This window comes from Neodiprion fabricii, chromosome 6 (assembly GCF_021155785.1).
Source record: "Neodiprion fabricii isolate iyNeoFabr1 chromosome 6, iyNeoFabr1.1, whole genome shotgun sequence".
NCBI classification, from domain to species: Eukaryota; Metazoa; Arthropoda; class Insecta; order Hymenoptera; family Diprionidae; genus Neodiprion; species Neodiprion fabricii.
Genome location: NC_060244.1, coordinates 18,342,973 through 18,356,804, shown reverse-complemented (window position 1 = coordinate 18,356,804; position 13,832 = coordinate 18,342,973). Strand labels below are relative to the sequence as shown.

The 13,832-nt window shown below is 37.7% G+C and overlaps 1 protein-coding gene across 1 annotated transcript; it reads left to right on the top strand.

The window, feature by feature from the left end:
- The first annotated feature begins 2,468 nt into the window (after nt 1-2,468).
- Nucleotides 2,469-13,339, top strand: LOC124185552. Its single transcript, XM_046576428.1, has 10 exons — nt 2,469-2,607; nt 5,093-5,408; nt 5,497-5,775; nt 5,929-6,062; nt 6,473-6,638; nt 6,950-7,363; nt 11,884-12,153; nt 12,260-12,538; nt 12,781-12,908; nt 13,032-13,339. The coding sequence occupies exons 2-10, from the start codon at nt 5,163-5,165 to the stop codon at nt 13,225-13,227; spliced, it is 2,112 nt and encodes a 703-aa protein (XP_046432384.1). The 5' UTR covers nt 2,469-2,607; nt 5,093-5,162; the 3' UTR covers nt 13,228-13,339.
- The last annotated feature ends 493 nt before the right edge of the window (nt 13,340-13,832 follow it).

The following is a 13,832-nucleotide window of genomic DNA, read 5'->3' as shown; positions in this document are numbered from 1 at the left end:
AAGGGAGAAATATGTGATAATATTTTCTCCAGGTAGGCCAAATGCTTCTATTTGCGGTTAGAGATGGTGCGCAGGCATCGCACGCATTCATGTTGTTTTTAATGAACTTGGCAGGATCCGCGAGCACCGATCTTGATTTCTGCCATCGAGAATGATAATTTGTACAGTTCCATGGATAAATATTGTATATCCTGTCACACGGAGGCAATGCTCTTCATTAATTCAATATGATATTTCCCGACTCGCCTCCAGGCAAATACCGACGTATTTGCACATGCCGTGAGGTACGAACCTTTTAAATAACTCCATTTAAATAATAACAGAAAACTTTCCGTGACAGTGAGCGGAGGCTGTTCAGGATCGAAACCCACGCCGCTGGGCTTGAACACAGTAAATTATAACAACTGTTTTACATTTATCTTCCAGTTGATGCATTTAGAAGACAGATTAGGGCACTTTAGAAGAGTTCTGACGTGTAGCTACAACTACGCCACTATTTGAAGCCCAAGATAATTGCTTTGGAAACTGCTTTGCGGAAAGAAATGAGGAATTTCGGTCAAAACTGGATCTGAAATTATCGTTTTTGGATAACTAATGCTTTCAGCTAAAGTCATCGCAGTTTAATCATCGACGAAAAGAAAATGAAGATCGCGTGATAATTATTCTTAGCGGTAATTGTTTTGCGCAATTCTGAATAGGTGACGTGTGCTGGATTAAAAAAAATATATGTATTATATATAAACATCATAGAAAATATAATGCAGATGTTGCACCTTCCACTACGTTGTTCCATTCGCAGAATAATAGACCGCCTCGTTATATAAATTGCATGGACAGACATTCAAATTAGTCACAACGGTTCACTGGCACTAGACAGTAGACACTGTCTACTTTTATTTATTTATTTTTTTTTTTGTCAACAGAGTTCACTATGCGAGGTGATTTCATTGTTCACGAAAGTGTATGAATCGATCGGAGAAGTTGGAAGGAAATGACGACGACAGTAGATGGAAGACAGGAGAGTTCTCTCTTGCACTGGGAATTGCTCCGGAAGATGATAACAAGGATATCAATTCTATCTCTCTGCGACAGCATCAAAATTCTCAACATATCAGGTACCAGCTCATTGTACCAGCAGAACACGATTTCGAATGAATACATCTTCTGCCTGAAATGTCATCATCAAATGATATTTGCCAATACCACGCTTGTTATATATATCGGAGAAGGTAATTTGCCCAAAGTATTTAAAAAAAATTTTACAAGAGATTGTAAACAATAATCTTCGGATTGGAATTTTACATTTTTGCCAAGTTCGAAATGTTGAATAATCTATAATTTCAAACAATTTTCATGATCTAATCTTCGACCTTCATATATATTCATCCCCGGTTTTTGGTGTTTGTAAAACATAAACTTATCTCGTTGTCGATAATATTTACAGACCGTAATATATTAATCTCAAACTTCCTTCCATGTGGCTCTGGACTAATCTTTTAATCGTCGGTTTTCATTTATGATTTCGAGACAACGTATTTGATAATGGCATTTAATAACTTTTGATAAAAATCTGCAACACTGATAAATATTCTTACGTCATTTATTGAGCTTATTTAACAAGATAGCAAAATTTTTTTCATCGAGAAGCGAAAAATAGTAACAGTGCAGAAGTGATGTGCAATCGATGGGATAAATATGTCCTGCCGGTACAGAAAAGTTCCAATCTCAACTAAAATCGAAAAAGGATTATTCAGCGCCAAATTTTGCCGGTGAGAAAGCTAATAGTTCTAATTTTTTACAAATCGGGACGCAGCATTGCACATTTATGTTATATCAACTTTTTTGGGAAATAACCGCGTCTACATGTATTTTTAAAAACATTCATTCTGCAACTGCAAACTTCTATACCGACGTTGCACGTATTTTCTCACTTCAATTTCAATTCAACAAAAAATGAGGTAAATTATGTATAATAGCAGACCGAAAATGTGGTGAAAACATGAAAGACCATCAAACCGTCATTTAAATTCCAAAAGTAAATAGCTTGCACTGCGAATGAACACTGAAGCGTATTTTACTGATCTCTTGATCATCTAAAAATTAATATTTAAATACATGTCAATAAATGTAGTTTCATTTAATACGTGAATTACCGATTTAGACAACTTTGGATCGTGCTAAAATGATAAATCGTAAAGCTAAAAATTGTCTTCGTACTTCACGTCGACGAGGTATTCTTTGTATAACCAAACAATCCCGTATCTCCGGCATCTGCTAGATGATACCGTGAGAATTTGATCGAGTATGTCTAGTCGAGACACCAAGATAACTGTGTTCGAACATAATAAGCCAAAGTGATTGGTTGAAACCCCCACAAATTACGGTGAACCAATGAGAAGACTTGACGGATCACCATCCCTTAACTCCATCCATAAAAACTACTGTAAAGGTAGATGGTCGTAGTTGGTTGCAGTTTTTTTAAACAGTCAACACCTCCTCTGATATTACTCGATCATAGCAAACTTTGAAACTTTGTCGAATATTCTGTCAGTATTCGAATATACAGAAGTGCGATTTCAACGACTGAGTTAATAATCAGAATCAAACGTAAGAAACTTCTAAACGACAGCGGTGATATTTCACCTGATAATTTCACTTACCATTTATAACTATTTTCAATATTTTCGCAAGCCTCGTTGTTCGCAATCACTTATTCACGGATTGATCAATCGTTATCATTACTTTTAATTGCACATTTTGAATTATCCACTTGCCAATCTAAATACACTCATAGTTACTTACGATCAGGTACGTATTCAGCAGTCGGATTTTCTTATCTTTCGAACTCTGAACGGTAATAAACCGAAATAATTGAAATTATAAGACCAATTACGTAGTTTATTCTCCATACCTCGCCAAAACCGAACAATGGTATCGATCAACCGTCTGACGTACCAGATATTGTTGTATGTATAAAGTAGTGAAATTTTGTAGGTCAGTGCAATTTTAGATTACATTAAAAACCACAATGAATTTATAAATCGCAGCAGGCAACAGTGTGTGTGTGTGTGTGTGTGTGTGTCTGTGTGTGTAATCAACGTTTCATCTAACATTTCGAGAGTAAATGAAATGAATTTCATGGCCTTGGCCTCAATCAACGGGATTTTGGCTATCTTAAAACCGATTAGATTTGAGAAATATCGTTCACAAGAATTTCCGAGTTATTCGCAAACATGAAAATTCATTATTGAACTTAAAAAAAAATTCATTCTGTGAAGCACCCATGATTGCAATTTGTTGATAGGGCTTTACAGTAGCTTATAATTCGTTCTTAATTAAACTCTTTTGATGTATGTATTATATATTAACATATATTCAACAATTCATAAAAAAAAATCTGAGATAGTATATACCTAGATAACTTCTCCGTTTCTCCCGAACGTTTCTCATGCGATCTTAGACGTCCAAATAATCTGAAGCGGCTGTCTGTGCACAGTTGAAACTTTGTTTTCAAGGAAAAAATTTATTTATCCAGACACCGAAGATTTTATCAGTTTCGCGATAGCAGCTTGAGTGCGAATTGTCCGACAGATTTGTCAGAGCATTGCGAAATAAAATGGAGAAAAATAAATGCTATTCGAGACAAGTGAAATAATTATTTGTCTGTCGATAAATAAATGATACATGCAAGTTCAAAATCATTTAAGAAAATTGTGTGAGAAATGTTGATTGAATAAATTCAGAAGAAAGATGTAATTGATACTTGAATCAAGTAGTCAATTATTTCAATTGACAAACGAATGCCACCGGCCAAAGCAATATATCTTTGCATTCGTAGAGATCACGTTTTCGCTTGAGTAAATGTTTTGGTTTGATTTAGCCAAGAAATCACAGCGATAGATTAAATTAAAACCGTATATGCCAAAAAATTTGAATATTGGAATTGGAAAAACTAATTCAAGTAAACAAATTATTTGACTCAAGTAAACTAAATTTCTTGGACCGAATACATTTTTTCAGCTGGGTAGGTACGTGGAATCGTAATCAAATACAAGCCTGATTTTTTTTTAAACTTACAACCTACTTAAGCGAAGAAAAATGTCTGCCAATTTTCTTGCAACCATGTTCAAAATTTGTCTAAACGTTGTTTATCGTTGTATTCATATTCATTATACTATAGAATAGTTCGGACAGCACGAGAAAATATGCGACACGGTATCGAAGTTTGGTAAAGACAATAATTCTTACATTAATAATGTACCTTACGTTAGCAACAGAGTGGCATTATCAAAATTGCTAATGATGTACAAATACGAAATCTCATTCATCAAGAATAAATTTCTTGCATCAATGGGAACTTAGCGGCGGACTTGACTGGTTGTAGTGTCTTAAATATTAACGAGATAATTACTTATCAGTACAATGTCATAATGCGTGTTTTCAATTTCCACTGCACCGAAGTAACGCATCAAATACTGTTTAATTCGTAATCTGAGGCATCTTCCATCCAATCAGGATGTTTTGAGATCTCATGGAAATCCAATACCTACTTTTGTAATATCTTAGGCGTTAAACATTATTACTTTATCCCATTCAAAAAAAGTTTTGCACGTTCGGAATATTTGGAATATGTAGGTCCTAAACATTCCGTATTTCTCAGAAGTAAAGTAATTCAGTGATCCTTAAGTTCCGAATAATCGTGATGTAAGTAATTGTTTGAGAAGTAGGATATTTGCTCTCACTGGAGTATGTCTGATCAGTTTGTTAGCGCAGCATGAAAATCGTCATTTTGGGAGCCGGAGCATATTTGTATCGGATGATATACTTTTTTTAGAATTATGGTTCCAACCTATAGGACTAAGCGATGTTATTTTTTCGAAAAAATGGAACTTCGTAGAGATAAAAAAAAATTAATTCAACTTCGCGATTGCCAATCGCAAAGTTACCAATTCATGATTTTTTCCCAGGCCTGACAGCAACACGAATGTAAATCTTGGTTTCATTCAGGTAGAGGTTGCTAGTTTGATTGTTGACATCGATCCACTTGTTACTAAAGTTTCCCCGAATAATTTTACCCACGGTTTTGTTCCAGCAATTTTTAACCGCCGTTCAGCGCAGAGAACTGAAATTGTACCTGAGACCCACGCCTTCAAGTTATAACAATGGCCGTGCCCAAGTGGCTGGACTCGGATTACGTGCAAACGATCCTCCGGAAGGCAGAGAAGGATGATTCTATCAAGGTGTCCAGTTTGAGTGTAAAGCCAGCTATAGCCAAGGGTGAAAATTACGCGAGTGACTTGTATCGCTTGAACGTAGATTACTCGCGGATTCTCGAAGGGCGCCAAGTAACGGAGTCGAAGTCTATCATAACAAAAGTCGCCACTGATGGCGGTTGTCGGGATGAAATGGTAATGACGTAACAAATTGACCCTAAATTCAAAGAGGTCAAAATGACCTGCACGAATACGATTATACACTATTTCCTCTTTGAAATAGGCAAGAGAATCTCGATTTTTCGAGATAGAAATGTCTATGATGTCGGAAACTTTGCCGAGGATGCAAGAGATTCTGACGAGTCACGGTATGTCTGCTTCTTTATCGGCACAATGTCTACACATCCAGGAAGCAGACCCAAAGCATTTGTTCCTCGAGGATCTACTAGTCGCAGGATTTCGTCTCGCCGATCGCCGAAAGGGATTAGATCTGGATCATTGTCTAGTTGCAATGAGAAATCTTGCCAAGTTTCACGCGGCTTCTGTAGCCCTTGCGGAGAAGGTACGGATATGGCAATGTGCTAAAGTCTTGTTTGCAGTGCCATGAAATAGCATTTCTTACATAGAACGAATTCTTGGAATATTCATCTCGCCGCTCAGTCGACCGGTTTAAGAATTACAGCATTGAAATTTGTGCGTTATTTCTGAATTCAAGGACCTGCAAGCCGTGAAAAAGTACAACAAAGGAATGTTTGACAAGAATCAGTGTAACGCAGTCATTGAATTTTATCCAGGCAGAGCGAAAATGTTAGCGGAGGAAGTTGCTAATTGGCCCGAGTTGAGCCCACGGTAATTACAAAAAGCTGAGTTCTAAATTCCGCTCAGAAGAGAATTCGGTATCTCCAAGAAAATGTTATTAGTAAATAAGGATGCATCACTGAAACAAATAACAGATTCAAATCAACTAAAACTGGTTTACCTAAGTTCTTCCGTCATACGTATAGTAGTTTCTTTAAACCAAACGTTCAATGAACTCCGTCAAATCATCGCATTCAATCAGTTAAATTATCTGTAAAAATATAAATATGTCACGTCAAGCAGCTTCTTTAAATTCGAGATTGAAAGAATATTTGGTTAACCATAAATATGGTTTATACAACCAGATTTTGTTGAATGAACTGAACTTTCTTTCGAATCTACACAACACGATTAAAACTCGACTTTCCTTTGATACACCAAATGAAAATTTTTTTATTTAGGATTCGTCAAAAACTCGCAAAGCTTCCTGAAGGTCTCTATGAGAGAGGATGTGAAGCTGCTCTTTTACGAGAAGACGATTTCAACGTTCTCACACACGGAGATGTCTGGACAAATAACATGATGTTCCGTTATGACGAAAATCACAAGCCCATCGATCATAGATTCGTAAGTATGAAATTGTGTACATACATGGTGCTCGGGGTGGTACCAAAAGTACCATTTAAGTAGAACTGCAATAACAGTTCTGAACACAGATTCTTTTACCGACACCTAGCCAAGACACAAACCTTTTTCTAGAATGTTTGAGAGTAGGGATATACCCCACTCTATGGTGGTTTGTGCCTCGGCCAAGTGTCGGTAACTATGTCGGTATAAGAGTCTGCGCCTGCAACTCTTATTGCTATTTTATTCATTTGCTCAATGGAAAAAGAATCTCATTCAAAATAATGAATCGCTTCTCCGTCTACGAATTGCAGTTAGACTTTCAAATCAGTAACTACGCTTCACCAGTGCTCGACCTTCTCTACTTTTTCGCAACAAGCCCAAACGACGATGTCCGTAAGCAACACCGTGAGTTAATTGTGCGCGAGTATCACGCCGCTTTGACAACTGCCATGGCCCAGCTGAAGTGCAGCACCGCAGGACCAAGTCTCGAATATATAATGGATTCGTTGAGAAAGCGTGCTCTGTTCGAAGTGATTCTAACGTTCTCGATATTACCGTTGGCTTTATTCGATCTAAAGAGTGTGATCAGTCCGGAGGAAGCGGAGGAGTACAACGTGGAACATGAAAGACTCTCGTACAAGGGTGAATTGTTCCGAAAGGTTATGACGAGGATTCTCCCATTGTACGACAGCATGGGATTGTTGGATACGCAAAACGGTCTCCGGTAGATTTCAACCCAGCATTCACAAATCCATTATAACTGGCCTGAATACGTACAGGCGAGATTTATTTTGTCTACGGTTCTCAAGAATAACTGAAGCTATTTCAAAACTTCAAAGTCATCACCGTCGTACGTTAGGTAATCATTCCCAACATATCACTCATCTATATATATACTATAATATCAACGTCGTATACACTTTTTGAAGAGACCATCAAATCATCATCCAAGCTTAAACTGTTAATCGAAGTCCAGCTCTAACTCGCAATGCAAACGAACACGGGAGGCGCGTTTTTTCGATCCTCCGATCATTTCACTATCATGAGTGATACTAGCAATATGTTCAAAACTCTATGTAAATATTCATAAATAAATTTTATTTTGACGCATGATTTATTGATACTATCCACGCTGCAAGGTTAGCTGAAAAATTGTTCTATTCGCAACTCTGTAAGGTATTCACTTATCGTACATATTAATTACGTATTTTCGACGTCTACTCAATGTTACACAAGTCTATCAGGTCACTTCGAGCCACTTAAAATATTCACGTGCTATTTGAAGGCCATAACATGGCGGCTGATAAATTTCTAAGATACGCAAGACACTTACGATAAGTATTCATATAATTAATCCGTCTAGTAATCAGTCGCTTGATTCTTTTGCTCCCACAAACTCGATTTCTTACCTGATTAACAACTTTCCTTCTATTCACATCTTTTTTGCCATTCACTATTTTAGTATCGTCGTCTATCGTACTTGAAAATTAGAGTCCATCCATTCTGTTTCCTCCAGTTGGTACTCAGTCGAGTTGAGTTTAAGGTCGGTCCAAAACATATATCATTGGGCCGTACGATGCGTCACATATACGCCTATTTATTTCCTCATTGCGTAATTTCGTATCAACATCAAGCCTATTTCTATGATTGAGTTTTATTGATTAGATTATATGAAGAATTCTGGGCCAGACTAGCCTAGTCGACAAGACTCATTTTAAATAGTTTTAGACAGTCTGTTAAAGTGAACTTTATCGATAAGGTGTGTTAACCTACTCTGGCACTGAACTCTTGATATACTCTTTTATCGGTTTCATACCACTCTGTGATTTTTATTCCAGTCGGTCAAACTCATGCATAAGGGGCAACCCATATCATTTCGACCTAGGTTTGACCCTCAACCTCTCGGATTGGGCCGGCGATTAATTATATGATTGTTCTCACTGTGAAAAATATTCTGTTTTCCTTTTTTTCTAATTTTGTGAACTCCGTTTGGATTTTCTGCAATTTTTTTAAACGGTTTTATTTATCGACACAATTTAAAAATATGAAAAAATTCTGAAAATTCGCGTATCATATTCAACATTTTTAAGCTTAACGCCGGAATGGGGATATGTTTTTTGCCAGATGGAGGGGAAAGAAAATCTGGCGAAAAATCTGAGAAATTTTCAAAAATCCGGTGTGACATTAGGGTGGTTCACCCAAAGAAACAATCATTTTTTTTTAGTGCTGCTCCCTCATAAAACAGTTGTTTATGATCAGTTTTCAGATTAAAATAACATGTGAAAAAATGCTAAACTCAACTCACCGTCGATTTCACGTGAAAATACAGACGAAAATGAAAAATATCAAGATACCTTTTTTTGTAGGCAACAATTTTTAGTTCGAAAGAGGTCTCCAAATACTTCATCTAACTTTTCATATTTTCAGAATTATTGACTCGAAACTGAAAAACTTTGAGAATCGAAAATAATTAAATTCAGAGAAAATTTGAGTCTTTATTATTTTCAATTTTCCTCTGTATTTTCACGCGAAATCGACGGTGAGTTAAGTCAAGCATTTTTTACGTGTTATTTCAATGTAAATACAAAAACTCGAAATTGTATCCGATCGAGCTTAAATTTGTAGAGGATTCATTTTTCATTATAAATAACAGTTTTATAAGGGAGCAGCACTGATGAAAAAATTTTTTTTCGAGTGAATCACCCAATGTGACATACGATAATTTTTCAGCAATCATGCAAGTCACCTAAAACATTCAAATTTGACTTTCCACAAATTTATTCTCGCGAATAATCGATATATCGTATCTATATATCATTTCCTGGACGCCCAAGCACCTTCTTAGGTCCAGTAGTGTACCGCAGCTTCACTCTACCTACAAATACATAACATCTCGGCGTGTAATAGCTGTACTCCATCAGCCTCCAGACAGTATGGTCTCCATTGTCCTATAGCGACTAAAGCATCCGTCATTAAATATCATGTATATCAATAATTAAAATCGGAGTCAGGTCACCAAGGACTTTTCACGTCAGCGATCCAATGAGTTCATAGTATAGAGAACCGTGGCTACATTCACAAACAGTTTGTAAACTTGTTCAAATACTCTTTTATTCTGTAGTTCATAATTCTTCACAGCCTGGCGTACATAATGGACACACGTGTCAAACATAATCGTCATGATACACGGCAATGAATCGAAATGCCTCAATTCTTGATCAAGGAGTCAGAGATCGAAATATAGCGCATGTACACAGTGTGCCCCAAGACAGAGTTCCACCACGGTCGCATTACCATTTTTAAGTCCATCCCCCTATCAATCGGGCTTCAGGAGCTCCAGCACACACTCCTCAAGTTTGAGTCACGGGAACCGTCGATCCTTTCTTTCAACGATGCTGACAATCCGGAACAATGATCGATTCGATGTATTCAAATTCTCATAGTCGACACCGGGATCTCTACGCAGTCACGTGAACACCTCAATGTCCATGCCGCGGAGAACCAGGCGCCTCTAACATGAATCTGCGCCTACTCGTATTCAACTTGAAATTAACGGATTCCTGCCCATGCCGCTTTTGCTCCGAAACTGATATCAACTTAACTGTCTCGAGCACTTCTCGTCTCTACCATGTCTGGAGCTCTACCGTCCTCGAAACCGGCACGCTAGCCCCGCTCGCGTCATTTCAGCCCAATTGTAGCGCTCCATAGTCCGGTCAAATTAGGTTGAAAAACAAGATCAAAGGTACAAGAATTACCATCCAGCTGAATCTGAGTAAACTTGTTCAAAACACAATTAAAAACGACTCTTCAAAATTCCCCATTGTTACGACCAATGTAAAAAAATTGACTCAAGGTCAAAGGTCAAAAAAATAGGTTTTTCGCGATTTTCTCCAAAACGGTAAGTTTTATCGTAAAATTACCTAAGACAAAAGTTGTAGATCGTAAAATTATCTATAAAAAAGGTATCAATAATTTTTTTCCTAAAAGATACCGCTTCTGAGATAAAACGATTTAAAAAGTTGTAAGCGTCATTGTATGCATAAGCGCGCCACGTATATACCTCTGTAGCTGTAATATAAGTGAGAATATGTTTTTATGGATGGTTCTAACTTATTTTTAAAATATAAAATATACATAAGTATCACTATGAGAATATCAGGTAACAAGTAACCCAGTCCCTTAATTCATACGCTAGTGTAACCTTGAACAAACATCTGTCCCTCTGTTTAATAGTGGGCGTGGCTAGGGTCGTATACCTGCTTCATGTTCGAATGCACCATAGATGAAATTCCGTTAGTCTTGAGCGCCGCTCTGTAGTGAAAACACGTGTTTATTTTAACCTATTTCGGGCTGTTTTAATTTTTAATATAAAAATGTCAGAGTATTGTTTTATTTGTACTAAACTTTGAAGTGAAGATGAAACTGTTACTGTTGAACGTGGTATGAAGACATTGATAAATGCAAGTATCGAACGAGGTGATGAAACCGATTTCGATTGTTAAAAACACTCGGAATAAAAAACAAGTACAATTAGCTTGTCTTCCTCCAACCTCAGTCGCTGCTCATCAACATATTTTTCGGCTTGGTTATCAGCCGGACCCAAAAGATTGGGGTTGGAAGTTGATCGATAATGCATTGGAACCAATCCAGACTTTACTTCCACCTGCGCCAGGAAAACTGCTAAACTCAATTTTTTGCAACTGTAAAAAAGCATGCAATGCTAAATGTGGTTGCAAAAAAGTTGGACTGTTTTGTTCTCTTGCATGCACGAATTGTCAAGGCCAGTCGTGTTCTAACGTTGAATCACCACCAATGGCCAATCTAGGAAACTTTTGACCGACAATAAGAGATCAGTTTCTCTTACATACCTTCGACGTAGTTCAACTCAAATCTCTATTCATAGGCGCAACAAGAAAAATATCTTTCTTTTTTTATCTTAACTGAACATTTCCTTTCCCTACTTCAACAATGCCCACTTTAATTAGTTGGCGACAATTATTGCTCTTCAACTTTTGAGTAACTGGTCCAATTGTTTTGGTCTGTTGAATTACGAGATTGCAGTTATTAAGGTTGACGTAACGAAAACTGAACAGAAGTTATTATTTTGCAGCTCCAGCGAAATGAGTTCGACGAAGCTGAGGTAGTTACACATCAGTATATTTTTTCTTCATTACTATGTCAGGGTTTTTCTTGCAGACTTTTCTTGTGGCACCTCAACACAGCGGGTAACTGAATCTGTATCTGACACCCACGTTTTCGAGTTATCAAAATGGCCGTACCGATGTGGTTGAACTCGGATTACATAAAAGCCGTCTTACGGAAAGTCGAGAAAAATGATTCCATTGAAGTGTCAGGTATTACCGTAAAGCCAGCCACGGCCAACGGTGACAATTACATGAGTGATATGCATCGCATCGGCGTCAAATTCTTGCGGGTTCTTGACGGACGGCAAGTGACGGAGACAAGGTCTCTCATAGCGAAAATCGCCATTGCAGAAGGTATTCAAGCAAAAATGGTAATGTCAAAAATTGATCTCCAGTTATGTAATAACTGTCAGAATCAACCTGTGTTTATTATCGTGGTTTTCTTTCATTCCCTGTTCCCTGTTCCATGCAATACAGACGGCGGATGGTAGATTTTTTGAAATAGAAATTTCAATGATGTCGGAAACTTTGCCGAGGATGCAAGAGATTTTGTCTAGACATGGTATGCCTGCCTCTTTATCGGCAAGATGTCTGCCAACTCAGGAAGAAGGACCGATTCATCTGTTGCTCGAGGATCTGGTAGCCGAAGGCTTTCGCCTCGCTGATCGTCAGGCTGGCTTGGATCTGGATCATTGTTTGGTAGCGATTCGCAATCTTGCTAATTTTCACGCGAGTTCGGTAGCTCTTGCAGAAAAGGTACGAGTATGGCAATTTGTAAAATAATATCGTATCCCGCGGAAAGGTAACGTATTTAACGGGTAATATTTTTCGCTTCATGGACCTCAACCTCAACATGACAACATATCAAAATTGCAACCAAATAAAAGTTTTTGAACGTTACAATTTACCTATGAATTGGCTGATTCACCCTTACATTACAAGTCAGTACTTGACATTGATAATACCGCGACAATTCGTGCATTATTTCTAAATTTCAGGACCTTGCAGCTGTAACAAAGTACAACAAAGGAAATTTCCACAAGGATCACGTATTGATTGCCTTTTTCGAATCAACCATGAAATATTTTGCAAAAGAGGTTGCTAAATGGCCTGAATTGAATCCGTGGTAATAAAAATCATAAACGATAGTTCACCGAGAACAATTACAACTAAAAATTCATTTGAAGTGAAAACTTATTGCTGATTATTCAATTTATTTACGAACAATAACGTCACACCTGTTACGCAGGATTTATAACAAGATATTGAAGTTATCGGAAGTTGTCTGCGAAAAACTATGCGAGGCTGCTCTTTTTCGGGAAAACGATTTCAATGTCCTCAATCACGGAGATTTCTGGATAAATAATATAATGTTCCGTTACGATGACCAACAGAACCCTGTCGATTCTAGATTCGTAAGTGCAAAATTTTATACTCGTATATAGTCGTCTTATAATACGTCCTCTTGTCAAACATGCCCCGGTTCAATTCGATCAGACACAAAAACCCAAGTAGATACGAGGAAACGAAGAGCTTCCATGCGCGCAGCCAATTGAAGTTTTGCGTCGCTAGAAACATACTTTCCTTCTGATTATAACGATTTACTCGGTAACCAAAATTGCAGGTGGACTTTCAATTGAGCAATTACGCTTCACCAGCAATAGACATTCTCTTCTTTTTTGGTACAAGCCTATCTGACGAAGTCCGTGAACAGCATCGTGAGCTAATTGTGCGCGAGTATCACGCCTCGCTGACAGCCACCATGGCTAAGCTTAAATGCAGCACGGTGGTACCGAGCCTCGATCAGCTACTGGATACATTGAAAAAGCGTGCCCTATGCGAGGTGGTTACATCGTTTACCCTATTCCCGATGATTCTAGTCGACAAAAGCAGCTTCGTAAGCTTGGATGACGTGATGAAAGGTGGAGGAGGTGCGAACTCTATCTTCCAAGGTGAATTGTTCAGGAAGGTTATGAAAAGGATTCTACCCTTGTACGAAAGCATGGGACTACTGGATACGACAAGTACCAGCTAAAATGCAAAACGTGAC